Source organism: Leptodactylus fuscus, chromosome 6 (genome assembly GCF_031893055.1).
Source record: "Leptodactylus fuscus isolate aLepFus1 chromosome 6, aLepFus1.hap2, whole genome shotgun sequence".
Lineage (NCBI taxonomy): Eukaryota > Metazoa > Chordata > Amphibia > Anura > Leptodactylidae > Leptodactylus > Leptodactylus fuscus.
In genome coordinates, this window is record NC_134270.1 from 108,416,846 (window position 1) to 108,434,985 (window position 18,140).

Sequence of the window (18,140 nt, forward strand, 5' to 3'; positions counted from 1 at the left end):
GTTGTCTGTGTAATGCAGAACAGGACAGGTCCTCCAGAGACGCTGTTTGTAACTGCTCTCCTAATAAGGGGGCCATTTTTTAAACAGGTAAATGGAGATTGGGTTCTTTGTAGACAACTCCTTTAAGCAGTCTCGCCATAATTATATTTTGGACAATGTATCCAAGAACGGTTGCCCAGGATTTTCCTTCACGACAGTGCAAAAAATGCATTCTTAATGTCCATACATGTAGAACTATTGCAATGCTTGTGAGATGTGAAACTAATAAAAAGAGCAAAAATTTTGATATAAAATCTTATATATATATTTTTCTTTTCACAGTACTTCTATAGTATCAAAGATATTAGCATCGGGGGACGCTGTGTTTGTAATGGACATGCTGAAGTTTGTAATGCCAAAGACCCTACAAACCCTTATCGGTAAAGATTCTATAAATAAGTGGGGGGCGCTATTTGTATATTCACATCTATGTAGCAGCATTCTACTTCCAGGTTCTCTATGAGATTCATGTACTATTTGTGTATGAAAGCCATTCTGCTATCCGCAAGTAGGTTTCCTGAGATCAGAGCCTATGCTACTAATTCACAGCAAATTTAGTGCTTTGTGGAAATTGTGACATGAGCTAAGTATAAGGTTTATCATGCCTTATTGGTGTGATATCAGCAGAACCCCAGTATTTTAGTGTGTTCCTGTAAATTTTACAAGTTGTACTAAATGTGAAAAGCCTTCCTTACGTGTATATATTCTGAGTTTCAGGATTGTTGTATACATTGCCAGCTACAGGGCTTGGGGTTTATAGACTTATCATCTACACCTTGACAGCTGATGGAAGCTGAGGCAGAGATGATGGATTGAGGTTATCTGCGGATCTGCCCCTCTTGTCAGCAACATCTTCTTGCCTCTAGCAAGACATGATCCAACAATGTTGGCAGGCGTCTGAGTAGAGGCCCTGTTTACCTCTGAGGATCACACATGACCCCACTAGCTATCTGCTCTGATTACTATGACAGGTTACTTAAAGCCGAGACTACAGTCAGGTTAAGGCAGTCTTGTATTTCTGCCAGGGGTGTGGGATATGTGGAGTTTGTGTTAGGTGCAAGGGGCAATACCATTAATTTATTGCATTGACAAGTGTTGCCTGAGTCTTATAAATCTCTGAATATAGCTGTGAATATAACTGACATGCACTGTACTGGGATGCCAGGGACTCAAACCTATGCTTATGCAGTTGTAAAAACCAAATGTTTAACTTTCCTGCAGCTTCAAAATAGTTCTTCGCATAATGACTAAAGTGAAAAGTAAAATAAATCCTTCTTAGTCTCTAGCACCAGTGCCCACTTGCCTTTTTCTTGACCTTTACTCCCTCCTTTCCATCAGTATGATCCTGTTATTGACGTCCCCCTTCCTCTCCTTGCCCCTCTTCTTCAATTAGAAATATTTTGAGATTTTAAGCAGATAACTGTGAAGTGGTATGGAAATAATAATGGTTTTCAATATTTTAATCAAATAGAAATCTGAAAAGTGTGACGTGCAAAAGTATTTATCCCCCCCCCCCCCCCGCCATATCAATACTTTGTATAGCCACCTTTTGCTGCAATTACTGCTGCAAGTGTTTTGGAGTATGCCCTTACCTGTTTTATGTATGTAGAGACTGAGATTTTTGCCCATTCTTCTTTGTAAAATAGCTCAGGCTCAGCCAGATTGGATGGAGAGCGTCTCTGAACAGCAATTTTCATGTCTTGCCACAGATGCCCAATGGGATTTAAGTCTGGACTTTGAATGGGCCATTCTAAACCATTCAACCATTCCACTGTAGCTCTAGCTGTATGTTTAGGGTCATAGTCTTGCTGGAAGGTGAATCTTCTTCCCAGTCTCAAGTCTCTTGCAGCCTCCAACAAGTTTTCTTCCAGGATTGCCTTGTATTTAGCTCCATCCATCATCCCATCAACTGTGACCAGCTTACCTGTATCTTGTGAGTGAAAGCCTCCCCATAGCATGATGCTGCCAGCACCAAGTTTCACAGTGGGGATGGTGTGTTCAGGGTGATGAGCAGTGAAAGGCTCAGTTCCCACGGAGTAACGCGCCGCTCATTTTGACAAGTAAACACGTGTCAGAGTGAGCGCTTCAAAACAGAGTCCCATTGACGTCAATGGGTTCCGTCTTACGTGCGCTACACATTGAAATCGATGGGAGGCTTTTTAACCCATTGATTTCAATGTGTTATGCGTTTTAAACAGAAACTATTGAAGTCAATGGGATCTGTTTTGAAGTGCTCACTCTGACACGTGTTTATGTGTCAGAATGAGCGGTGCATTACTCCGTGGGAAAGGGGCCTTACTTTTTCACCACACTTTTCCACCACACATTTAGGCCAAAAAGTTCAACTTTGGTCTCATCTGACATCTGTCTCATCTGTCCTTCTTCTACATGTTTGCTGTTTCCTCTATATCGCTTGTGGCAAACTGCAGACAGCAGTTCCTTGGTCTTTCTTTCAACAATGGTTTTCTTCTTGTCACTTTTCCATAAAGGCCAGATTTGTGGAGTGCATGACTTATAGTTGCCCTGTGGACAGGTTCTCCCACGTGTGCTGTGGATTTCTGCAGCTCCTCCAGTGTGACCATGGGCCTCTTGGCTGCTTCTCTGACCAGTGCTCTCCTTGCTCAATCTGTTAGTTTAGCTGAATGGCCATGTCTTGGTAGGTATGCAGTTTTTGGATGATGGTTTGAAATTTTTTTTTTGGGATGCTCAGAGCTTGGGATATGTTTTTATAACCTAACCCTGCTTTAAACTTCTCCACAACTTTATCTCTGACCTGTCTGTTGAGTTCCTTGGTCTTCATGATGCTGTTTGTTCATTAGTGTTCTCCAACAAACCCACTGAGGCCTTCACAGAACAGGTGTATTTATACTGAGACTAAATCACACACAGATGGAATAATTAAGTGACTATTGAAGGCAAATGATTGCCCTGGATATTATTTAGGGGTATCAGAGTATAGGGGGGCTGAATACTTTTGCACGTCACACTTTTCAGATTTTTATTTGATTAAAATTTAGAAAACCATGTATCATTTTGGTTCCACTTCACAATTCTGTTCTATGTTTTGTTGGTCTATCACTTAAAATCTCTATAAAATACATTTAAGTTTGTGCTTGTAAGGCAACAAAATGTGAAAAAATTCAAGGGGGTATGAAGACTTTTGCAAGGCACTGTATTTGGCCAAAAATCTACATGCTCTTTCTTTTCATTACCCTTCTTCTTTACCCAGAATTTTCCTAGCCCTTTCTCTTTCCCGAAATATGTCCTTACTCTTCCTCTGAATCCAAAAATCTCAAAAATTTCCTTGTTCTTTCTTTTTACCCAAAATATTTCTAGACCTTCACCTTGCTTTTACACCTTCACTAATGATCTTTAGGTTGTCCTATTTCACTATTAATGTTCTTGACCTTCTCCTGCAACAACCCCCCCACTAAACTTTACATAACCTCATTGTCCTTCAACCATGTCTTTCCTCTAGCATCGACCTTGACCTTTCTTCAAAATCAACAGCAATGTAATCTTGGGTTTATTGCCCCTTGGTGGATAATGGAATGTTAACCCCTTGAATTCCATGAGCAGATCTTCCTTAACACTTTTCTTCCTTTCTTCTCCAAGGCTTCAGTGTGACTGTCAACATAATACTTGCGGACCATCATGTGACACCTGCTGTCCTGGCTACCACCAGCTACCCTGGAAACCGGCAACCATGGATAATCCCAATGAATGTGAACGTAAGTTCTGACCTCGCTTCATCCCCCCAGCCTGAGTCACTGTTTTCTGAGAAGGTCTTGCATGAATAATGAGAAGTCCTAGAGTTATGAGAATGAAAAACCTCCTGAGGCTATATTGTCACATTTTCTTATGGTTTATGGTTTGGACAACATCTGCTTCTGAAGCTTTTGTACATGGATACCACAGCAGGGCCCATAAATATGAGACTGTCATACCAGCCTTCTGAAATATTTCCAATTATCCAAATGTCCCACTCAATTTCTTGGTCTCTAAGCTCCCTACTTGCTGTCGTGGAATGGAATCACAGATCGTAGAGGCTTAAAAACTCATTTATAAAATGTGGTTCAAGCAGATCTGTATTTTTGAGGTGTGATACTATGTAAGGGTATGTTCACTCTACTGTTATTACTGTCTATTGCTCGTAGAATGAGAGCAGTCAACCTTAACTATAGTAGAGTGAGCTGTGCAGACAGTACCCTCTCCGTCTACATCTATTCCCATTGACTATAATATAAAAAATATGACAGAAGCTATCTTCCATCATGTTTGTTTGCTTTTGTAATGAAAGGAGATAGTCCTGCACGCGTGTCGTCTGTCAAGTTTTTTTTATCATGCAGGTAAATGCAGATGGACACCAGATGGAGGGGCTCTGTCTGCATCTGTTTTTTAATGTGCATTACTCTCAACCTGTGATGGGTGAGAGCAAGGACATGAAGTAACAGTAGTGTGAACAAAGTCTCTATTGCGGTGTTCACACTAGCGCTGCTGTGTGCCCATTGGTTTCCATCCTAATTCCCGGAGAAACTGGACAGGGGACGGCTTACTGGTGGTCAATTTTAAAACCCATTCATTTGAATGGGTTTTTAAAGCAAACAGCTGGTATCCATATGCAGCCTTTCCACCTGGAAAAGTTTTTATTGCACGGAGACAGGTCCTGCATATCCGACTTTGTGTCCATGCAAATAAAAATCAGTTTTCAAGTGGAGAGGCTGCATACGGATACCAGCGGTTTGCTTTAAAAACCCATTCAAATGAATAGGTTTTAAAACCGACCGCCAGCAAGCTGTCCCCTATGCAGTTTCTCCAGGAATTAGGACGGAAACACGGTGGACGGACAGGGGTGCAAGTGTAAACGCCCCCTGAACAATCCTTGCACAGTTTTACAGCTTTTAGATTACAACCACGGACAGCAATTGGAGAGCTTAAAAACCAAAGGTTTAGGCTTTTTACTTTTTTTCCATTTCTATACATGGCAGATCAAGAATGTACATAATAAACAATAATTTTTGACAGATTTGCCATCAGTTTTGTGAAATTGTTCGCAGCAACTGGCTCCAAGAGGTTTACGCAAGTGTTTCTTATCTTCCAGCTTGTAATTGTAATGGACATGCTTACGACTGCTACTATGATCCAGAGGTTGATAGAGTCAGGGCAAGCATGAACCGGCTGGGCCAGTATGTAGGAGGAGGAGTCTGCTTGGATTGCCAGGTAAGGCAGACGATGGATATGATGCCCTGTGTCTGTATGTATCCCTGTTATGTAATTATTTAAGGATTATTGTTATTTGATACTTTTTCAGTTTTGAATAAAACCATTTTATTGAATTGTTTAGCATAATACTGACGGTGTCAATTGTGAGCGATGTCGCCCCGGATTCTATAAATCCCCTGATCATCCCACTGAATCACCATACACATGTGAACGTAAGTACAGCTAGACTGGATCTGTATAATATACCCATATAATCAAGGGTTGACTGAGACATCAGAGGGCCCCAGTGCAAGAATATGTATGGGCCCTTTACGCTGTAGTAGTTCATTGTAGAACATCTGCTTAATATTTCAGTAGCAATCTATCAGTAGTAGTGAGATGTGAAATAAGCTAGCTAAGTTGCAATCTTATAATATAAAGCTGCTCTTGGTGGATAGAGGGCCCCCTTACCTCCTAGGCCCCTAGACAGCTACACAGGTAGCACATATGGTATGTCCATCCCTGCATATGGTGTAAAATGCAAAGACTGTAGCCGTTCTTTCTCATATTAATCTAATGGGTCACCTATCAAGTTAAGTCCATCAAGTCTGTAGCTCCTCTGAATCTTAGTTGACTGCTAGGAATCTGGTTGCAGGAAATTCAGTGAACCACCATTTGGTACATAGATGTGCAAGGTCCTGCTCTTTGCAACAGCTCTCTGCTCTTAGATATCCCATTTAATATAGAACCTTACAAACACCCTACTTTCTATGTACACATGACATACAATTATAAAGATCTTGGTGCCTTACTTTTGATTTCTTGCAGGTTGTGTCTGTGACTCTGAGTTTATGAGTGGCACTTGTGAGGATCTTACAGGAAGATGTTACTGTAAACCTAACTATACAGGCGAGGACTGCAGATCCTGTGCAGAAGGATATACAGATTTTCCCCAGTGTTACCGTAAGTTCACATTATGAGGTATTATACAGGTATTATACAGAGGTATACCTTACAAAATACTTTCTACCAACAATTTTGATGTATTGGACTGATGTGAACAGAGAAAAAAAAGCTATAAAAATAAAAAAAGGTGCATCTGGGATTAGTTACAGCCAGATTGGCATAGAATATAACTGAGAAATATTTTTACAGATGACACATAAAGCCAGGGACCAAAACTAACCACTAGTAATTTTAGTGCCACAAGTGGAGGTGAGGATATAGGACGCAATATCTGATATGTAGCACCAGATGGCGCTGTGACACTCTTATACTTTTAATGAGCGTTCTTCTTCTTTTACCAATAAGCTGTTCCTGATACGTCTGATGACACGGGGGCACAGAAGCAGCCGGCGGGGGAGTTCATAAGTAAGAATTAGATTTTTTTCTTTCTGAAATGTTATTAATGTCCTGTACGAAGAAACCACTTGCTGTTTCTTTTAGTGAGTTAAATGTCATTCTGTTTCATAGTATATATTGCATTATCTTCAACCCCCTGCCTTGAATTGTGCTATTCCCCCACCAACCCCCCCAGGCGCCCCACTCCCCCATACACCCTACTCCCCCTCCTCCTTTACCCTAACTGTTTTTGTGTTTTCGCTGTTCTGTTGCATTGACTCATATTGTGCTCCTATCTTACTGCCCCATACTTTGCTGTTCCCCTACACCCCTATACTGTTATGCATTCTACTGCATGTATTGTACCAGGGTCCCTGCACTTCCACCCCTTCACCACCTGTTGATTGTACTGTACCCACCCCTTGCACTCCATCGCTACATCTTTATTGTACTATTATGTTAAGTATTGCTGTATTGAGTTTGCCCTTACCCCCATTGTGATGTGTCCCCATGCTATACTGCGGGATGTATGTACGAATCAGTACAGGACAGTATGTTGCCTTTATGCTAGGAGTCCCTCTCCCAACTTGAAGTTCAGGCCAGTAAATCCAGCAGACACATACACTGAGTTTCATAGAATATGGAAGACTTGAGAAAGGTTCTATAGAAGCTGAAAGGTTGCACTTGGGGACTATAAAAAAGTCCTATTTTTTCTCTATTTTTTGAGGGCTTTCTGTTTTTGGATTTACTTATCTTTTCAGTTTTAAGGGATTTACACCCATCTTTGCACATTTCATCTCTTTGGTGCCACTTTCTTGTGCAACTCATTTCTCTCACTCAAATTGATAGCAATTACCTATACTTGTGAATTATAACAAAATCCCAGTATTGCTTTGTGAGAGGGGCTAGTTCAGGATGGGTTTTCAGATATCCAACTTTGCTCATTGTCACTACAACGGCCCAATTCTATAATAGTCCTATGAGGGTCTTATGCATACCTCTCAACGTTTTTGGATTGTCAAAGAGAGGTTTTTTTTAATCTCTTTATTTAAAATTTTTCAATCATAACATCCAGCAAAACAGTGAGGACCCAGTGAAGGGACCTATGGCCCCTACAGTATAAAATCAGGTCCAAATATCAACACATTAGTACACAAAAAAAGAGAAATAGCAAATCTAGTCAAAGCCAGAGTGCCACAGAAGGCAAGAAATGCAGCGGATGAAAGAATAGGTTAGGAAGAAGAGGAGCGAGAAATTAAAAATTGGCAGAGGCAGTGAACCAAGGAGCTACAACTACATCAGGTAATACTACTCAAGGGCGGCACATATATTCAGGCGTGGTAGATGAGATGATAATCCTAGGACCTATGTAAGGCCTGATTACAGTTTATTATTTTAGTAGTCTGGTCTTCCATAACTCGTATTTCCTTAATTTTCTGAAACCACAATCTTAGGAGGGGGATCTCCGATGCCTCAACAGTACCGAGATGGCTTAGCCACGTGGATTAGGTAGCAGACGATAAAATGGTAGTGGTTGTTGATCAGAACATATCACATAGCAGGGCCAAAGGAGAGTGAGTAATCCAGGAAGGATGAAACAATCCTTCAGCACTCTCTCCAGAACCGGTCCAAAACCAGGTAACTCCAAAAGAACATGTAAAAAGTTCCTCACCTCTCCAGCAGGTAGAGGGTATAGATGGCAGTAGCCTGTGCATCTTTGAGAGAACCCTTTAATACCCAGGCAAAACCTTATAACCTGCTTCCTTGTGGCAGCTAGCTATTGATAAGCCATGACCTAGAGAGAATAGTCTCCATTTGGTTGTTTAGTAGAGATGTCAAGACCAGGTTGATATTATTTTAGATGTAGTCTAATAATTATATAGGTACCAAATAAGTTTCTGGAACAATATAGTCAAGTTAAAGATGTTGTACCAACCGGGGAAGTTTTCAAAGGGTGGGGAATAACGTCATAGTAGGTGGGGTCCAACCATTCACACCCCTAGCAATCCTGAAAACAGAGGTCTGGTTCCCCTATCCTCATAGAGTGGCAGGCCAAGCATGCGCTCTTGCTGCGCCATTCCTTATCTATGGGAGTGCCGTATATAGCTGGGCCCTATGCTCAGTTACCTCTGGCACTCCCATAGAGAATGAATGGAGTGGCAGTGCATATGCTTGGACTACTGCTCTATCAGAACTGGGGAACTGGACCCCTGTTATCAGGAGCAGAGCAGGTCCAAGTGGTTGGATCCCAACAATCATGAAGTTATCCCCTACTCTATGGACCTGGGAAAACTTCTAAAGTTGCACATTCTATAAAAGGACATGTGGACTTGGTCAAAATAGGAACTGTCCAAAAGAGGGACATTGGGAGGTATGCAGCCTAATACAGTAGGTGGTAAATGCACAATAGGTGGTATAATGGTATTGCCTTGCAGCCAGTGACGGACCTGTATTTCCATTCCCCAGCCTGTGATTGTAATGTAGCAGGAACAGAAGGAAACGCCTGTCGCCGAGACTCATCTACTGGCACCTGTATCTGTAAATACAATTTCCATGGAGAGGCTTGTGACACATGTGCTCCTGGCTACTACAATACCACTTGCCAAGGTAGGTCTAGCTTATATGATGGTGGCATAGCCTCATGTAATGCAGATGCCACAAACCCTCTTCTGTGTGTACAGTTAAACCTCTTTCAGACGACCACCCAGAATTGCATGAAAAAGTGGTCTTTTAGAGAGGTGGTCTTCCCAAAGAAGATGGCTAGTATGGAAAACTAATAATCTGTCACAGAAAATGTAGTTTTCTTACAGAGGTCTTCTGGAGAGGCCTCACTGTACATGGGAAGTCCCGAATCTTTGCACCTCTCCACCACCCCTCCTTATTTCCTGTTCTTCTGACTTTCCCATTAAAATTCATGTTTCTCCCTCCGGCCTTTAATAATGCTATGCTCCTGTGACCTGCAGAGTGTCAGTGCTCCGGACCAGGCGTGTATGATGGCAGCTGTGATAAGGACAGCGGACAGTGTGTGTGTCGGCATGGCTTTGAGGGAACGTTCTGTGACAGATGCGCTCCAGGCTATTTCAACTATCCCCTGTGCCAGTGTGAGTTCTTTTTATATTAAACTTTTTCTGGACTTTTTGTATTAAGAATCCCAAGTGGTTTAGGGGCCTTCTGTTATTGTATATACAATTCTGGGGTGAATGGCCAGAACGCTATGCACTTCCTGCCTGTGCTTCGTTATTGTCATGAGGACTTTTCTATTTATTAGCACAAACCTGACTTTTGGTGCTGGTATCATCCTGCAATAAATGAATATAGTCTGCTGCAAATCTAACTGGGGGGAACGTGCTATGGCTTAAGTTAATGCAGTGCTTATTTTCGTGTGCCATTTTCCAGTGTGTGGCTGCAGCCCTGTAGGCACGTTACCTGAAGGTTGTGATGAGAGGGGACGCTGCTACTGTAAGCCAGAATACGATGGTCCTAGATGTGAGCAGTGCTCCGTAGGATACCACTCCTATCCCAACTGCCAAGGTATGATAAAGTCATATTCACTTATTCTCAACATAAATCGTATACATATTCTGCAAACAATTTCTTAACCCGGCGTCATTGTGCACTGGTAAGGTGCCTGTTTATCCAATATTCTGGTTTATTGGACTGTTATAGAAAAACATACAAAATGTTCTTTGTAGAAAGCCTTGAAGAAGTCTAATATAAAATGCTTAAATATTCAGATTGTCATATAGTTCTTGGCTTCATTATTAGATTTTTTGGTTTATTGAATACTAGATTAAAGGAATTTTCTTTGGAAAGAAATACTGCCTCATTTTTTTCAGCCTGAAGTACCATATAGTGAGCTTTGTTTGTTTGAATACTCCAGCACATGTAAAGATGTGCAGCGAACCCCTAAAACTACCAGACACTGAGGCTGGGGCCCCATGAGACGTAAACACCGCAATTTGCCCGTGACGGAAACGCCGCAGGAAAAATTGTGGCTTTTACAGTATTGACAAAGTGGATGGGATTCTAGCAAATCCCATGCCCACTTTACGGTAAAAACTACAGTGCATACACACCACGATTTCCAAAACTGGCGCGGTTTTGGAAATTGCAACATGTCAATTATACTTACGGAAACACCGGCGGATTTCCCCTAGATTTTATGGTAACAGAAAGTCCGTAGAGGAAAACTCTGCAAACTTTCTGTCTAAAGTGCTGCGGGAAGAACCGTGATGCGTTGCTGCCATAGTTTTTCCTGCAGCACTTCATTGCTGCAGGACATCCCATAGGGCCTGAACCAGTAGAAAATGCTGTGGACTCAAAGATTGTGAATGTGTTTATGACAGGACTGGAAACAATTCAATTTATGGTGCAAAGTTTACATCTCCCATTTAGAGCTGCCAAATATACTGGTGAATGAAGCCTTATATTGTACACTTATTATTATTATATTATATTATTATTATTATTATTATTATTATTATTATTATTATTATACATTGTACACATTAAATGTATATGAACTACTATTTATTGATCTGCATTAGTAGTTTTAGAACCAAATTCTAATTTTATTAAAAAATTTTCTTAGTTTGTTCATGTGATCATCGGGGAGCATTGGACAATAACTGCACCCCAACAGGACACTGTCAGTGTCACCCTAGTTATGCAGGACTCACTTGCAACCAGTGTGCCCCTGGATACTATGGATTCCCTACCTGCACACGTGAGTATTCATTGCAAATTCTATGGCCATCCACTAGAGGGTGCACATGGTCCTTACACTATTTCATTAGACATTAGATATAATACTGGGTTTGTGAAACATGATGGGATGAATAGTTCTGAGATCACTGTAGCTGTTCTACCTTTCTTTCTCTTTTTTTTTCTGTAGCTTGCCATTGCTCCCGAGAGGGCTCCCTCCACAGTGTGTGTGACCCTCAGAGTGGACAGTGCAGATGTCGCCCTGGAGTCAGCGGATCAAGATGTGACACCTGTCTCAGTGGAACGTATGGATTTCCAAATTGTGAAGGTAATTATGGAGATGGAATGGGTTTGGAGTCATGGCCTCTACACTTAAAGGAACACAAGGTAGAAGTGATAAATTGTCTTGTGTCTAGTTCAGGATTTGAAGGGTGGTGAATAGTACAAGGAATCCCTGTTGAGAGGGACTTTGCTGCATACATAGCATTTAGGCCTCATTCACATCTGCGTTGGTAATGCGTTTGGGGGTCTGTATGGAGACCCCCCCTGACCGGAATACCAAACACACTGGCAAGCAGTGCGCAGTGAAGCACATGGACCCCATAGAGTATAATGGGGTCCGTGTGCTCTCCACGCAGTATCCGCACTGAACATGTGGACAGAAAAGTAGATCGTGAACAACTTTCCTGTCCACATGATTTGTGCGGATAGCGCGCGGCAAGCACACGGACCCCATTATAGTCTATGGGGTCCGTGTGCTTTCACTGCACACAGCTTGCCAGTGCGTTTGGTATTTCGTTCGGGGGGGTCCACATCCGGACTTCCCGAACGAATTACCAAACGCACATGTGAACTAAGGGTTAGTAGTAAAACAGTATTCAGTAACACTGAATCCAAAATGCCCAGCAACTAAAATGTATTGTTGTTTTTGCCATTCATTTTAGTGGGACCCTGTAATCCTGTTGGATCTACCTCTGCCAGCGTTGATCCTCCAGAGGTAAGTTTAGATTTGTCCCATATGATAATATCTGCGGGGTAACCCTGTAATAAGTGTTTAACATTCCTGTAGTTCCATCATACAGAAAGTGAAGTTTTTCACATTCTCCTTTGAATTCAGTAGACCCAGTGGATTATATTTATATTTAACTATTGCAATCTGAAGAAGGAGGTGATATACCCCCGAAATTTGTCATCTTCAATAAAAAGTTTGTGGTTATGACTTCCAGACAGTTTGTGAAGCTGATTTCTGAAGGGATCCATGACCGTGCATCTGCAGCTTGTCCAGTTTATACATCCATTGTCTACACTTGGTGCAGCAATTACCCTATTTTTTCAACTCATAGTTCGACGGAGTTGATCCAGAGCTGAATATTCTTCTGTTCATATTGGGCCTTTAGGTCTCCACTTAAAAAATGTCTAAATTTGTTTTTTTTTTCTGCCTAAAATAAAAATTCAACAGTATAGTGCTGTAAAGTTACTATTAGTCATAAATTATTTTAAAACAGCTCTTATCTGTTTTTGGGAAAGCTGAGTGACTACAGATATATAGCCAAGTGTAGCCAAGCTTTTCTAGGGATCTGAGCAACAATCTAGTATTGCTCATGTCTGTTTATAGGAAAACTGTCTGACAGTTTATATAGCCAGCGTTTAAAGCTTTACAATCCTTCAAAGAATCACATTTATTGGGTTTTTTGAGGGAGGTTACTGTCTAATAGGTTAGTTCTCACCGTCTTATAGACTGGAAGCCATAATGGGACTGAGAAGAGGAAGTAAATGTCTCATTAGTCGAACTTGCTGAGAACCCGAGACTGTGCTGAGCTTGCTTTAGTGTAGCAGTGACGTGTGGGTGAAGACATGAGGGACAGAATAGAGTGGGGTCCCACAGCAGGGTCACAGCTGTTTTCCTGAAGCAAGCATTTGGAATGCACTCAGTCTCTGGCATCGGATGACATATGTCATTGAGTGGAGAAGGAGATCACAGAGGCAGAGATGGTGATGATTTCAGCGTTCCTGGCAATCAAAGGGTTACCAGTCAGACACTGGTCCTTTAAAGGTTTGGGGAGGGCAAAAGCTATGCCATGGGAGGGAAAGGCGAGCTTGAGAGTTGAGTGGCAATCTTCTCTCTTAAAATACTAGTATGCTCATTCCCCTATGGACTAGTATGTGGAGCCCCCTATGGATGTTTTATAGCCTCATCTTCTTCTCTCATATCCTTCAGGGCTCCTGTGAGTGCAAGGAAAATGTGGAGGGCACAGCCTGTGATAAGTGTAAACCCCTATACTGGGACCTCTCATCTGAACACCCCGAAGGCTGCAAACGTAAGGAAGATGTCCCTCTTGTTATCCTAGTGCTCACGAATGTACGCTTGTAAATATTCAGGTTGTCTCTTTCTGTGCCTCCTGCAGGATGTGACTGTGGCTCTGGGACAATTAATGGAGTTGGAGAGTGTCAGCAGGTAGGAAAACAATATATGTTTCCTATCATTATCCTATAGTAGCTGTATGGGTTTATAACATGCAAGAAGAATCTTATTAACCACCTTATTTACTCCTTTACGTTCATATACATGGTTTTACTAGGAACAAATAGAAAATTATATATAAAGACCAAAAGAACTGTGCCATCTAGTGCTTATAACATCCAAAACAATACTATATAAAAATTTAGAAGATGGTTTCTAATATAGAATGTCTCAAAGATATGAGTGAAACCACTGGGGCAAATTTTCTAATCAAAATTTTCCTCTGGGCCTTTCTGCCCCTATATTACCTAAACAGAAAACACCAGCGTTTCCGTATATATGATTGACCTGCTGCGATTTTCAAAAACACAGGCATTTTTACAGTATAATCGCAGCTTTTCGCAGTGTGGGACCCCGGTCTTAAGAGTCCATGCATGTGTGGGTGGAAACCAGCATCGATCACACAACTATATAGTACTGTATAATCATCCGATCATTTACCATTGATGCCACATGTAGTTTCTGCTGTCATTCTTTCTTACGACCATGGACTGATTTTTATCCACTGGAAGTAAAAAACGATTGACATCAAGCAAGGGTCTAAAAAGCTGTGAGGAACAGATACAGAAAGTATATTAGAAAATTAACGCCTCATTCACAGGAGGGTGCCATGAAAAATGGCCGTGTTAACCCCTTCAAGTGAATGGAAGGGACTTGTTTAAATGGCAGTGAATAATAGCCATGTGATGGCCATTATAAAAGTGGACAATATGGAGCCCATGTATGTCAATAGGTCTATTCACATGGCGCTGTCTATGTCTGATTTCACAGAAAATTATGTCCCTTTTTTGCGTTTTTGTTCGCAGCGCTTTTTTGCAGCGGCCACTTGGGGTCTTAACCTAATGCTGTTTTTTGTGCAGTTTTTTATTTGAGTCTAGGTTTACCCTGTCCTTTTTTTTTTTTTTTTTCTGAAGAACGATATTTTTTAATTGCAATTACCATGCAAACCAGCTTTCACTGTATAAAGGTGAGGTGAACATGTATTACTCTTTACTGCAGTTCAGTGCAGATAAAACTGGAATGGAAAATAATGACATATAGTTTTGATTCTGTGTTTAATTTCAGAGGTTAAATATGTAAAATAAATATGTTTCATCTGTAAAATAAAGAAATTGCAAAAACGGCATCAAAATTATAGAAAAAAAACTTTGCGTTTCGGCTGTGGTCTTTTCCATAGCGTATTTTTTGCACCGATTAGAAGCACAGTGTTTTTTGTTGCAGTTTTTTGAGCCAAAGGCAGGAGGCAAATATCTAAGGCTAAGGCCCCACGTAGCGCTTTCCCGCAGTACTTTTCACAGAAAGTCCGCAGAGTTTTCCTCTGTAGACTTTCTGCTTCAATTATACCTTTAGGGAAACTTCCGGCGTTTCTGTAGGTATAATTGACATTTCAACCATATAATTGAAAAGCTTTTGGAAATCGCAGCAGGTATTTTACTGAAATGTGTGGGATTGTAAAACGCCAAACTGCGGCGTTTATGTCACGTAGGGCCCTGGCCTAAGTTCTTCCTTTATATTTTTCATTCCTTTTCAAACCACTCCTGACTTTGGATAAAAAAAAAAGGCATCAACAAAAAACACTGCTTTTCCACAACATGGAGCTTTATCCTAAAGCTGGCCATGTACATGATCCGCAGCTCATTGACAGATCCATTATATCTCAGTAGCACCTTGTGTGTATGAGCACCACATACATCAGATTCATGTCAGACTTTACAATTCAGCTGGATCTTCCAAAGGCCTGAGAAATATCGTTTATGTACGGCCAGTTTTATTTACCATCAGGGGGTGATGGACGCGACTGGACTATATCCCACAGGCATGCATAGGTTATCTGAGGCGATGAATAAACCATCGAGCCTGTGTGTAATTTCAGATACGTGTAACTGATGAGAACTGCTGGGTTGACACAGTGAGGGGAAGTTGTCCTGTCGATTTTCTCATATCAGTTACATTGATGGCTGTAGAGAATGATTGATTGTGTCTGGCTGTCCTGCTGCCTGTGTTATTATGGGACAGTAACAATATTATTTTTATCATATTGGGGCCTGAACAGTTGGGGGTCTTTTGTTCTAGACCTTATCGGGGGTACCCACAGTTAAATTCCCACCACTTCTTAACACTTAAGGGCTGTGGCCAAGAAGTGCATTAAAAAATCAGTAGGGGCCATTCTGCTTAGTTACCATAGTGGCGTCTTCATTCTCAGGATAGGTCAAGTTCACACTTATCAGTAACTGATGGCATGATATTGTCATATACAGTCACTTCTTGTGGTGTGAAACTCTTGTAAGGCTAAAACCCCATGTAGTGAGCCGCAGCCAAAAATCGCTGTAGAAAAGACAGCAGTGAAAGCGCAGCACCATATTTTCCTCAGCGTTTTCACAAACACCCCTGCTTCTATTATACCTATGTGGAAAACGCCAGTGTTTAAATTAAGTATAATTGACATGTTGCGATTTTCAAAAACACAAGTGTTTTTGAAATTGCAGCTTTTTCGCTGCAGAGATTTTTCTGCAATGTGTGGATGGGATAAGCCAGAATCCCATCCATTTTGCAAGTAAAACACAGTGTTTTTTGCTGTGGTTTTGTAACATGATGCTGCGGCCTTAGTGGGTAGATGATGGTATAAGGTATAGTTATGTGTAGACTGGTGTGTTCAGATATTATGGAGCTCATCAGCTCAGGTCCACGCATCTATGTAAATAACACGTCTTTGTATTGATTCCCTGTTTACTAGGTCAATGGCCAATGTTTCTGCAAACCCAATATATGCAGTGGATCATGCAACAAATGCAAGGATGGATTCTACAACCTGAAGTCTGAAAGCTACTTTGGGTGCCAGGGTAGGCTCTTCATCTAAGAAAGAACCTTATCCTCTCCTTTAGGGTCCTCTCACACTAATGTTTTTTTTCTGTTTAAGTGCTGTTTTTGAAAAACAGACAGCACACAAACACATTATAATGAATGGAGCCATTCACATGTCTGTTTTTTTTTTTTTTTAACCAAAATAAACACTGACGGTCGTCTTGGTCTAGTTTGTGTGCTGTCTGTGTTTCATCTGTTTTTCACAAACTCAGTGTTAGGTGATGATTAAAAATAAAGAATATGACATTGATCAGATACAGGTCAAAAATGGAAATACAATTGAATATACAACATCCATTTTTATAGCCCTCAAAATGGATCTTTTAAGTAAAAGTTAATATCAGGGACATAATAATCTTTAGATAGTCCATTGTCCTCCCATACCTCAGATTCATACCCTCCACACATTGGGAGGAGCTTTCTCTGTGCCTAGTGAGGCCCCCTGTTGTGTATTGGAACCAGGAGCCAAAAGGAGTGGGGGTAGGGATGTGCATTGAGCAGATTTCATGCTTGCAATAGTACAGTAGTTGTCAGTGTGCAATTCCCCCACCCCCGCCCTTTTGTTTAAGCCTTTGCAAGCCTCCTGTCCTGTTTCTCTCAGGGTGATGAATTCCCCTCTAATTAGATATCTGGAAATTCTTCTTTAATTCCCTGTTAGGAGAGCGGATGCCTCCCCCGCATTCCAGAGTTAAGACCCCTATAAATATCCTCACGCTGCCTCCTTGGACCTAAGCTTGGCAGAATGAACTAACCAGGTGTTTTTACCCTGCAGGATGCCAATGTGACATCGGAGGCTCCGTTGGCTTGGCGTGCAACACGGAGACTGGTGAATGCCAGTGCCGTGAAAATGTGCAAGGTCCCCAATGTAACCAGTGAGTGTCTATGGGAAGCAGGAAGCATCCAGTGTATCATATGAATGTATTTAATATACTATATTAATGGATGGCTCTGTAGGTTACCACCTTGTCAGTCACACTGTGGCAGCTGCCGACTCTAATTAAATTACAGTGAAATCGACCTCTGTTTGTGTAGTAGAAAGTCAGCTGTAGCCATGGCAGGTCATTACCATGAGAAAACATTGGCCCTCAGGTCTGGAAACTAATGCAAAGTATCAATAATGGTATGCTCTATTTTCATGATGATCCCTGCTTGATCCCCGTGTGATAATGAATACTTTCTTGTTAAAATCTACTGGCTGAAAACTCACTAGGAGAAATTTATTAAGACTGGTGTTCTGTACACCAGTCTTAATGAAGTTCCCAACTGGCGCCATCTGCACCAGAATTATCAAGAGGCGCTGGCCTCTTAATATGGCCTCTTAATAGTTCTGCCGCCCTCCTAGAATGGAAATCTACAGAAATTTCATAGATTACCTACACAACTAACCCCAGTTTTCTGGAATGAGTTTTAGTAAATTTATCTGGCTGAGGTGTCCCTATCCTGGCCCGCCTTTGACCCCACCTCATTTTGG

At 41.4% G+C, this 18,140-nt stretch overlaps 1 protein-coding gene across 2 annotated transcripts in view; it reads left to right on the forward strand.

Moving 5' to 3' along the window:
- The window catches only part of LAMA5 (laminin subunit alpha 5), a 107,160-nt gene that overhangs the window by 43,920 nt on the left and 45,100 nt on the right, over positions 1-18,140 (forward strand). Inside the window, exons 6-21 of one of the 2 annotated variants that reach the window (XM_075276989.1) lie at positions 322-419; positions 3,655-3,770; positions 5,141-5,259; positions 5,384-5,474; positions 6,070-6,204; positions 6,553-6,612; positions 9,049-9,189; positions 9,546-9,683; positions 9,979-10,113; positions 11,174-11,308; positions 11,477-11,614; positions 12,231-12,283; positions 13,505-13,604; positions 13,692-13,741; positions 16,542-16,647; positions 17,442-17,541. In XM_075276989.1, the coding sequence (XP_075133090.1) occupies positions 322-419; positions 3,655-3,770; positions 5,141-5,259; positions 5,384-5,474; positions 6,070-6,204; positions 6,553-6,612; positions 9,049-9,189; positions 9,546-9,683; positions 9,979-10,113; positions 11,174-11,308; positions 11,477-11,614; positions 12,231-12,283; positions 13,505-13,604; positions 13,692-13,741; positions 16,542-16,647; positions 17,442-17,541 (1,715 nt within the window). The remainder of the gene's footprint in view (positions 1-321; positions 420-3,654; positions 3,771-5,140; positions 5,260-5,383; positions 5,475-6,069; positions 6,205-6,552; positions 6,613-9,048; positions 9,190-9,545; positions 9,684-9,978; positions 10,114-11,173; positions 11,309-11,476; positions 11,615-12,230; positions 12,284-13,504; positions 13,605-13,691; positions 13,742-16,541; positions 16,648-17,441; positions 17,542-18,140) is intronic. The other variant, XM_075276990.1, reaches the window with a different exon arrangement.